Source organism: Haliotis asinina, unplaced genomic scaffold (genome assembly GCF_037392515.1).
Source record: "Haliotis asinina isolate JCU_RB_2024 unplaced genomic scaffold, JCU_Hal_asi_v2 scaffold_17, whole genome shotgun sequence".
Taxonomy (NCBI): Eukaryota; Metazoa; Mollusca; class Gastropoda; order Lepetellida; family Haliotidae; genus Haliotis; species Haliotis asinina.
In genome coordinates, this window is record NW_027133889.1 from 2,749,847 (window position 1) to 2,761,357 (window position 11,511).

At 41.2% G+C, this 11,511-nt stretch overlaps 1 protein-coding gene across 1 annotated transcript; it reads right to left on the reverse strand.

Annotated features, from left to right (window-relative positions):
• Window positions 1-450: 450 nt before the first annotated feature.
• Window positions 451-11,511, reverse strand: LOC137269818 (NFX1-type zinc finger-containing protein 1-like). The gene is made up of 4 exons (XM_067803655.1): window positions 11,436-11,511; window positions 9,896-9,974; window positions 3,390-8,575; window positions 451-3,039 (listed from the first exon to the last, which is right to left on the reverse strand). The coding sequence occupies exons 2-4, from the start codon at window positions 9,937-9,939 to the stop codon at window positions 2,837-2,839; spliced, it is 5,433 nt and encodes a 1,810-aa protein (XP_067659756.1). The 5' UTR covers window positions 9,940-9,974; window positions 11,436-11,511; the 3' UTR covers window positions 451-2,836.

Below are 11,511 nucleotides of genomic sequence, written 5' to 3' on the forward strand. Positions count from 1 at the left end.
GGAACGTGGTCAGTTGGTCTGTAAATTTCCAGTTTTCATTAACCCATACCGTTAAAAAATATTGGTAAAACTTTCTCCAATTTTCACGTTAGTAAATATTCTAACACTATTGCGTCGGAAGACACCTTGGGATGCTGGTTTGACGAGACAAAGTTTCCTTTTCTGAATTACATACATAAGCTAGTTTTTATTGCTGGCTGAAATATCATACCGCAGTTTAGCATAAATAACGTGAGTCAGACACATTATTCTGACTCCGAGCCGACCAGTCCTTGTTGTACTCATTAAAGCCGAGCGTCAGGGAGGGATCAACGAGAACCATATTTGTACGTCATTTGGTATGACGCGGCCGGGGATGGAACCCACGACCTTCCTGTCTCCGGGCGGACGCTGTAACCACTACACCACGGAGGCTTACTGATTCAGAACACCAATAAAACCGACTAGTTGTTTGGGTAAAAACCTTTATTTCGATTGATATTTAACTCCGACTTTAGAAGTAATGATAATAATGCATACAGATTACAATCACATAAAACTAAAACTCTTTTAAGCAAAGAGCTGGTAAATCGGAGACGTTTTGAACCCAATCGAACCGAACAACCTCCCTCAGTCAAAAATCATAATGACCATATCGAGTTATCCGGAGATCGAAATAGGAGGAGTGTAAACATTACAAGAATCAAAACATCGACAACATTCACAGTTTCAGGTGCTCCTACACGTGTGTCTACATCCGTTACAGGTTTACACCTGTTATATGTGTGGCTTTATCAGGAAATATACGCTCAAATGATAAGCTCACGTGACGATTAGCTCACCTGAACATTTTCCGCTCAGAAACCATAATATTGCTCAGTATGTTCGAGGGCATCCTTTCCAACTGTCACCGAAGAAGCTATTCTGTAAAAATGTATGTAGCGAACCATTATTGTTCAAGTATAATGAGAATATCACCCCACTGTCTTTTGATATCAAATATATCACCATAAGGTGCTATGAAGTTACAAATATTTCTACTTTTATGAACAAGTGTTGAAAGATTTGATATTAAAAGGCACGAGTGTGAAATTCTATTTATCATGAAACAACACTCGTCTTTCCAATGAAAAGTATACTCTCTGAAAACTGTACTGTCATTTGCCTTAAAGAGCATCGACATTATAGGATTACTCGTCATCACGTCTTCAGGCATTCTCTTCCCACAGAGGTTACTTGTCATATCTTCCTAGGAACCTCTGTTCTCATAAAATCCCTTTGCGGCAAAAAATGGCAGCAGATTTATTTCCCTTTTTTCTGTCCAATGAGAACACGTGTTACATCGACCTAGATTCAACTTGAAAAATGCAAGCAATGTGGAGAAACAAATATGACATGACTGAGTTCTGTCTAGAAGAAACATTTGAGTATCGCACTCGGGAAGAGGTTCCAGTTTTCACGATGCATCCGGAAATTACCGAGATCTTGAGAACGATCATTTTTGAAACAAGGTCGCTGACTGCACTACTAAATCTAATTGCCTCCAATCACGAGTCATGAACACTCGCATCATAATAATTAAAATAATAAACATTAAAATGTGATAAAAATGTCAAATTCTTATTCAGACATACAACATCCAGATTACTGACCCTGTTACCTATTGTGGAAAGAACAGTTAGTCGGTATAGGTGTACAAATGAAACTGAAATATTAAAAAAACATTATAGATATCTTAAATGAAACACACAAGGCTAATATATTACAAAAATTAAAACTATGAATGTCTCACTCACAAAATAATCATTTTACCAAAACATGATTATCAAAGTAAAGAGTCACGTTGGCCATATCCGTTACATCGGTAGAGTGAACAAAGGGGCATAATCAAGAACCGAAAAATGAACATACTCGCCAGTATCAACATTTGGGTGTAGTAAAGTAACTGTCTCAACGACATATATAGCACTGAGGTCGATCAGACATGGCGTCTTATCCCATCAATAGCAGATCGTATGTACCGCATCAAACATCCTTTCTCTGATCTTAAAATATGCTCATAAACTTATCTATACCTTCTAAAACAACATCATTTTGTTCACCATATAAGGTTACATATACACTATTCATCAAAAAACACAGTCGAGTGGTCAAAACAAAATACATGTAGATCTAAACATACAGTAAGTGCAGTAGAATTCACTGACTATCCGCAAAGATAGATTCTATTTAGTAAATGAGAGAAATTTAAGCGTATGAACCGCCATTCACATTTCTAAGATTTGTTCAACGTTTTAAGAAATGACATGGCAATGTATTGTCCTGCTGTCACAAGGAAGAAAATTTCTTGTAATAAAATGGATAAAAGGAACAAGAAATTATAAACAAAAGCAAGCTTGGGAAGACAAGCGGTACTAATTAGAATAACAGTTTGCATAATGTAACAAAACAATGAAATGCATGAGGAGTGGCTTATAAACCATTTGACATAATCCACAAAGTTGAAAATGAATTATCAATTTAACATATATCCATAATTACTATGCAGCATACATTACACCATGTTCAACCTCACAATTTCAATACATCGAATACAGGAAGTTGGTAGAGGCATTGTTATAGCTCCTTGTCAAACAATCCAGTTCAATTATAGTATAAGATATATTGTGAAATAATACTGTTACCTATATATTTACATACTGACAATAACAGTAACGCTTGAAGACAGTTTCGATTTCTGTTCACGTAAAAAACTGTCGAGTCTTTTTTGATAACTGACGTCAAAGTGAAACATGAAAGTGGTATAACCAGTGACTTGAGTATATGATGGTGCAGTCATATGTCCTGCACTTCACATTCAACGGCCACCAAACTGAAGTTGCAGAGCCAGCATATAGTCTCTCTCCTCAGACCATGGCGGGTCATCTGCATCGTCCATCTCAGGAGCCCAGGCATTGTCCTCTGTCAGTCTGTGAGCAGTCCCTCCTATAGATCCCCCACACTCGGGACACGTGGCCTCCTCATACGCTCTGCCACATTCACCGATAGCATAGACATGACCTGGGTAAAAACATGTAGCTACTATTAAATGTCAGCATACATGAAAAAAGGATAATTCTCCATTACAGTCACGGTGAAGCTCATGAACACTTGGTTGAACCTATTCTAATTTCGGCACGTATGTGATTCGAATCCTAAACACTGCCTACCTGTGCAACTAAAGGACTCAAACTTGCAGACCAGCTATTGCGATGAAGATTTATCTTAGTCAATTTTCAAATGCGTTTTAGAAGATCTGTCTGTGTAGCTTAATATTGAGTGTCAAATCAGTGAAAAATCTAGTGAAAATTTTACATATATTTCTAATCCTCTTTGTCAGACGCTAAAAACGTAGCTATGCAACGACTCACCCCTCTTACACTTGTACCAATGTCCTGTGTTGAGTCCCATAGCCTCTACAATCATGAGTCGTTCCTCATTCGTCACTCCTATCCCTGACCCAGGGACAAACTCCTTTACATCCTCCTTCATTTTCTTTGCATCCTCCATTTCGCCATCCTCTAGTTTTGCTGGACATTCGAGCCTCCTGATCGTTGCTACCAAGTTCCTCATAATCCGTACAGCAACATCCTTCTCATCAAGATCTATCCATTCCCTGGCGTCTATAAGGTACTTCAGTAGACTCAAGCGCTCAAGTTCTATCTGTGCATCCTGAGCCTCTTGTTTGCTGAAACAGGACCTTGGAAGAAGGGCCCAAGCTCTGAAGTCTTTCAAACACTTTGATAAATTTCCATAGCTTTCACTACCAGCTCGTTTAAATTTTCCAAGGCTCTCCTTCACTGTCCTTTCAATGCTGGATATCTGCTTAATGATACGGATCTGTCGATCTTGGGTTGACAGGATAGTAACTGAATCAACCGGAAAATAATTCATGAGATCATTCACAGGACCCAAGTCATCTGGACGAAGCCTATTTTTCATCCTGTCCATGGAGTCTCTGAGTTCCTTCACATTCTTGTTATCGCCAATAACCTTCCTCTTTGCTTTCTCTATACATGCCAGTGCCTGCTTAATGACGTTGCCATATCTGAGATTCCTTCTGATTGGTGTGAGGCATCTAGGACATTCCTTCAGTTTGACTAGTGTCTTGTCCTCGTCTTCACTTGGTCCGTCCATGAACAAGTCCAAATCTCTGACTTCAAAAATGTGTTTGCAATCTTCCAGTTCAATAAATCTGGCCTTTGGCTCATCTTCCCTACCGAGGAACACATCAGGCATCTTCTCCTTGTCACAATCTCGGCACAGCTTTGGACATGGCTCTCCACAAATGCCAATGCAGTAATGACCACATGGTAGTTTATTCCTGCACCAGTCATTGCATCGGGGTCTGTCACACTCATCCCCACACGGCATGTTGCATTTGAAGTGGCGACACTTCCACTGACATGGCTCCTTACAGGAAGCACAAGGATCTCCACATTTCCTAGGACATTTGCTGTGGTTGCATCTGTTCTCGCACCTCCTGGTACACGGTGGACAGTTACTGCAAGACGACTGACATTCGTGTCCACATATGAGGATTCGCTTACATTCCGAAGGACAAGGCTGATGCAGACGCCCCTGGTGGCATGTACCACACGTACCCATGCATGGGTCACCACAGCTGAGAGTTTCACCACACTCATGATTGCAGGCAGCTGTGTCTCGATCTTTGCATGCAACAGCTATGGTATGACCACATGGCTTGGAGACTTCTACAGGTATGGCACATGGCGGATGAGGCTGTCCACATTTGCCCTGGCATTCATGGCCACATGGCAGACGCTCTTTACAAGTTTCCTGACATTGATAGTTCCCCTCGTCCTCTTCACAAGGAATCATTTGGGCGTGACCACACCTGGGTAGGGTTTTCTGTACGAGTACAGGACAGGGTCTGCATGGCTTGTAACAAGGGAGATCACAGTGGTAACTCTTACATTTCTGGCATTGTCGTTTACATTTCTTTGAACAGATGATGGATTTGTGTTCTGCATCTATCACGTGACAAACTCGTGGACACACATGACCACATGAAAGTCGGAAAAGACATGGTTTCGTACAGCCTCCTTCGGGGACTCTTTCAAAATCACTTGGATGATTTACGGCAACTCCCATATCATCCGGGTGATTTTGACACGACAGAGGCAGTGCAGGGCCGAAGCATCCTCTTGCAGATGCATTTGCAGCAATGTCCTTTAGCAGTGGACTGTATGTAGTGATGTGATTGAAATTTCCAATAACATATAGTCCTTTCTTAGCCCTTGACAGTGCAACACATACCCTGTTGCTTTCTTTCAAGAACCCAATTTTCGTTTCATCTCCACTGCGGACAAGTGACAGAAGTACAATATCATTCTCTTCTCCTTGATAGCTGTCAACAGAAACAACCCTCACTCCTTCAAACTGTGCTTTTGGCATCCTATTCTTTAAGCAATGCATTTGGGCGGAATATGTTGTCAATATTGTAATTTGCTCCGCATGATAACCTTGCTTTAAGAGGTATTTGCAAAGACCTATTAGATATTGAGCTTCATATTCATTCAAAAAGCTTTTTGTCTCTTCATCATATTCATGTGGGTGTTGATGTTCGATGAAGTACACATTGTGTGCAATACCCTTCACATTGTCATACGTCTTAACACACTTGTCATCTTTCAGATCTTTATAGAGTGGCCGTACAACGTCCGCTATTTCAGGGCGCATTCTGTGTTGCCAAAGAAGCGTATCATGTGGAATACCAGAGTTCACCATTCTCTCAAACAGGGATATTTCCAAGTTGTACCTCTTGGCAAGCTCATGAACAGTTGGATTTGGCCTTAGCTGTAAGTGATCACCTATGAGAATAAGATGTTGACATCTCCGACTGAGAGTTCCTATAACATGAGCCTCAAGTACTTCGGCTGCTTCTTCTACAAGAATAATCTTGGGACCAATTTCGTTCAGAACCCTCTGATATCTTGCTGCACCTGTTGTTGTCATCCCTATAATGGAGCAGTTCTGAAGGATAGTTCTGTCCTCTTGCATTAAGACCTCTTTGTATTGCTTAGTCAGACGCCTGTAATCACCTTCTTTGTCTCTAATTTCACCTTTGGCCTGTCGACAAAGTACATCCACCCAATATCTGTACAACCTCCACCTGTCTTTTATGCGCAGTCTCCAGATGTTACGCACGTTCTCAGCTTCACGTGAAGTCATTCTGTCAGTTGATCGCAGTTTCTTAATGAGACTGACTTTCAGGGATCTCTTCTGCCTCTGTTTGTCCTCATGGATTTTCTTCATTTGTGGTGACATAAACATTGTAACTGTTGAAGCATCAAGGTTGCTTATGTTTAACCCTATGCATTCCTTGCGAACATGCTGTATATCAGCATCTAATGATTGTGCTTTGCTAAGTACATCATCATCAGCATATTCATCATCCGAGTCAAACAAGTCTTCCTCTAGCCTTCTCTGACTCTGATGTACTTCAATATCAATCATCTCTTCTTCTTCATACTCTTCTTCCTCCTCTTCATCTGCCAACTTTCGCTCTTCCAGTACGTGTTGAAGATATTCACCTGTCTCTTCAATATCAAACAGTCGCTTCTTGATCCCTAACCAAGTAGCTATCTGGCATGTTTCATAGTCATTCCCAACAGTGAAGCAGCTTGCTATGGTTTCGGTCATAAAGTCTTTCAAACAACGCTCATGTAAAATTTCTCTCTCTGCCACTTCAAGTTTGGCTGCCGTGGTATGTATTTCTGCTTTCAGGCTATTCATTGCTCTTAACGTCTCCATTTTCCCTGAATGAACAGCCACAGGCAGGGATCTAAGATCTCTCACTCTCTGCCTTGCATTCCTCAAGGAATATTCTTGCATGGTTTCACTCTTACTTCGAGCACCAACACGAATGAGTCTACCTTTGAAAAACTTCAAAATCCCTTCTAAGAACTGATCCAATGCATGGTTGGTATAGCACACAACAAGAATTGGCAGATTGGCCTGTCCTTGAAGCCACACATGTGAGTTATGCAGCAGAGTCTTCATGATTTTTATTCCAAGGTATGTCTTGCCTGTACCTGGAGGTCCTTGTATGAGAACGAATTCTCTCATCAAGGCATTTCTCAAGGCTGTATGCTGGGAGACGTTGAGATGTAGAAACTCTGGCATTGGCCAAGTTGAAATGTCGTCAACATTCACATCCTTTGCTATATCTGATCCTTGTGGAAAACCCCTCTCTGCACTAGCCGTGTCCCCTAAATCAGTTATCTTGTGATCTTCATCCAGAAGCGGTCGCAAGTCATACACAGCATTTTGTTGTTCCCTCAAGTACCGCGGTTTCTGTACATCATTTTGACACTCTACAATGTACCGCTGGAATGGAAAGTTTCTGTCTGTGAGATCTTTCATTCCCTCTAGTATATATTTATAGGATTCAAAGTAGGCAGGAGACTCCACCATTGCAAACCTTTCATCCCGAGTTATCCTTGCCACCTCATCATGCTGGGAGATGAACTGCACGTCAACAAGTCCATTCTGTAGGTTTTCCTTCTCCCTCTGATCAACTGTAGCAAAGAAAATGTTATCTTTGAAATTGTCCGAGGACAGGCAAAGTAGCGATCCGAATATCAACCTTCTAGTGGCATCCCACTTAACACGCCGTAGCGGTTTGGTGTCAAAGGCTAGCCTGTACCCAAGGCCATTGTGTGTGCAAACCGGTCTGATAATCTGAACATCTGTGTAGATCCTGTATCCAACTGATGTGTTTTCAGAAACAGTTTGAAAGTCGACAATATTTTGTTTCAATGGTATGATCACATCTGCTCTGAAGAGGCGAAACTGGCATTCAAGGTAATGTTCTAGATCTCTAAAACGACCTTCCACTTTATTTGACAGAAGAAAAACTTCTGTTGTCCCATCCAGCTCATCTTTCCGAGGAATAATAGGTAGTTCGCGAAAGTTCTCAGGCGGTGGTTGGTTTTCATTGTGTGCATTGGCAGCTGAACCACCTGATGATCCAACTGCTTGTGAGGGAGGAGGGGGTTTTGACTTCACAAGGAGGTCGGATATTTCAAGCATGTGTTTATTAAGATCTTCGTCTTTCATGCCTCCCCTGTCCCACAGTCTCTGCACTAAGATAGCAACTGTCTGAACTTTGCCCCAACCTTCAGTTGGCATTTTACTCAACATCTCCTTCATAAGGGGTAAACAGTCTCTGACAACACCATTGTCGCCACCTGCTTCCATGATCAGCTGAGTGAGGAGACGAAGTAAAGTAGAATCTAAAAATGGTGTGAGAAGGATGTTCATGATAACCGCATTCAATCCCTCGGGCATCGATTCACACAAACAGGCCTTGCTTAGTGCAGCTAGTGCTAACTTGGTTTCATCGACACTGAGATCCTGTCGCTTCAGAAATTCCATCAGTCCACTGTTAGGCCTGCTAAGCCGGGTGAGAACTTCAGCAGGATCCTGAGATAACATGTTTCTTAGAGTGTCAGCTGTAATCCTTGAGGGACCCCTTGATCTGGTCTGCCTACCTCCTCTTCCCCTGCCCGCATATCCACGAGTGCCACCCCTGTAAACATTGCAAAACAGAAATATTACGGTTAAACAATCTCCCCCGGTGTTCGCTGTCTAAATAAATGTAATTTCGGGTTTCAATATTGTCCGGGGTACTTTTGTGTAACAATATATGTACATATAACAGACCTTAGATTCACATTCACATTGAGCAGATGCTTTTTAATACTTTATTTAGTTTTATTTGTTACTTTCAGGAAAAGATAGTTTTTCTTGATGGATGTTTAACCAGGCAGGTTTTAATTAAGGCTGTCGGCAAATGATTTGGGTCAGACAATCGAGTCTTTGACATCACGAGGGCAAATCTATGCATTTTGAAGACGACAAAAGACACTTAGCAAGCCCTTACACCAGGTGCCATCACGGACACTTACAAGCGAAGGCTGCCTAATACAATCCTAACACCTTGTGCCATCACGACGCAAGCGAGGGCTCCCTAATACAATCATGACACCATGTGCCGTCAACAACACAGCGAGGACTGCCTAATGCAACCCTGACACCAGGTGCCGTCACCGACACTTACACACGCGAGGGTTGCCTAATACAACCCTGATATCCAATGCTATCACTGACACTTACAAGCAAAGTCTGCCTAATCCAACCCTTTCACAAGGTGTCATCGCCAACAAGGTGCTGTCACTGACACAAGTGAGAGTTCCCTAATACAACCCTTTCACCAGATGCCGTCACCGACACTTACAAGTCAGCTTTGCCTAATACAACCCTGACAGCCGATGCTATCACCAACACTTACAAGCAAAGGCTGCCTACTGCAACCCTTTCACAAGGAGCCATCGCCGACACTTACACACGCGAGGGTTGCCTATTACAACCCTGACATCCGATGTTATTACTGACACAAGCGAAGGCTGCCTAATACAACCCCAACACCCGATGGTATCACCGACACTTACAAGCAAAGGCTGCCTAATACAACCCTCACACTAGGTGCTGCCACCGACACTTACAAGCGAGGGTTGCCAAATAAAACCCTGACGCCAGGTACCCCCACAGACACTTACATATGTAATGGAAAATACGTATATCTGCCTGTTCTTTAAACAGAAAATGCTTGTATCAGAATATCAAATAAACGGCAAATCTTTGTATCATCAACTCAAACAAACAGAAAATACTTGTATCCTCGTGAAAAATAAAAGGCAGATATTTTTATTCACGTGTGAAATAAATAGGAAACAGGAGGTATACAAGTATATTTTTCTTGTGTAATATTAGTATAATAAGCATTTTCGCCCTCAGAAGTACCGATTCTACGTATATGTATCACACGTCTCTGAGTGGCCATAGTTACCTCTGCTTTGGCAATGATTGGTCGTCAGCGCTTTCTTCGTCCATAGTTTCAGTGTCAGTCTTCGCTTGGTATTTACAACCTGTAAAAAAAGTTAAATGTGAAGCATATTCTGGTTGAGTACAAATCCAAAGACTCAACCCAGAGCGGTATGAGTTGTAGGTGAGACAAGTAACTGCACGTTATGTTACCTGAATAACTTGCTTGCTCTCTTTCTAAATAAATAAATAAATAAATAAATAAATAAATAAATAAATAAATAAATAAATAAATAAATAAATAAATGAGGAATTGCATGCACACACACACTAAACAAACACAACACACACAAATCACAAGGCAATAAACACATAATGCCATTGTTGAGCGAATGAACATGTAACTGAAATGCATAGTGCCCGCTTCCGCCACCTAGATAGCTTCTCTGAAAACAGAGCCACACGAGTTATCTCCCTTGACATTGCAACATTCATTCTGAAAACAGTTTCCATTGAGAGATCCAAATGAACTTAATGTAGCCAATCAAGCCCAGATGATGTCACCAATTCTTACAAGCGAGGGTTGATTAAGTATCTTTAACACTGAAAGGGAAAAGTGTATCATCGTGTGAAATGTATAGTAAATACTTGTATCGTCTTGTGAAATAAATGGTAAATGCTTGTGTCATCGTGTCACATATATGACAGGTACTTGTGTCATTGTGGCAGATGAATGGTAATTACTTGTGTCTTTGTATCGAATAAAAGGGAAATGGTGTAACTATCCGACAGATAAGTGGTAAATACATTGTAGCTGTATTATCGTGTCAAATAAATGGCAAATGCTTTATCTCCGTGGCAGATAAACGGTAAATACTTTACACAATAACGTAAAAACACAAATAACGACATTGTTGAGCGAATCAACCATGCCATCACTCAAATATCAAAAGTAAGCATATAAAAATATATTAATAAAGCGAATCCACTATCAGTTTCGAACGTGCAACTGACATGGATGCGTTTCGTTGACATAAATATTGGCTTTCACTTACAACAGCGCTGCACGAGTTAACTCCCTTGATACTTCAACACTCTTCCGAGATAATTTGCATGAATGCATAGCGACATGAGCTTCAAGAGCGGACAGTGGAAAACAGTTTCTATTTCGACGTTGATTTATGTTAGCAATCACACCATTACCAATCATCCCACCTTTGCAACTATCCATGATCGAAACAGAAATACGTAATACGCAATAATATACATACTATCACATTATCACGTACACGCCTTGACGCATGGCTGGTTTCTAAAGGTGGACATCATTCAACATATATTGACGTTAAACACCCAATACTGAATCATGACATCGCTATCTCTAGACCGTCATTCCGACAATTCAAGTACACAAAAAATACATTCTAATAGCATGACGAAACATTTCTACATCACAAATGCCTTGAGCTTGTGATCTCTGAAGCCAGTTCTATGCACGACAAAGATATATTTGATCAAAGCGATATACGACCTTTACCAAGACGGATTGAACAATCAACACTTACTGTGTTTGCCCCGCAGTCGCCATTGCTCTGCGACATGTACGGTTCTAATGATCTCTTCTCGGAACAGCAGGGATTT

Bases quoted from the DNA above. Each gene is read 5' to 3' on its own strand.
- LOC137269818 (XM_067803655.1), bottom strand. From the start codon at position 9,939: ATGGACGAAGAAAGCGCTGACGACCAATCATTGCCAAAGCAGAG. The intron at 8,576-9,895 runs GTAACTATGGCC...CAATGTTTACAG, and splicing joins CAATCATTGCCAAAGCAGAG to GGGTGGCACTCGTGGATATG. The intron at 3,040-3,389 runs GTGAGTCGTTGC...GTTTTTACCCAG, and splicing joins TTGGTACAAGTGTAAGAGGG to GTCATGTCTATGCTATCGGT.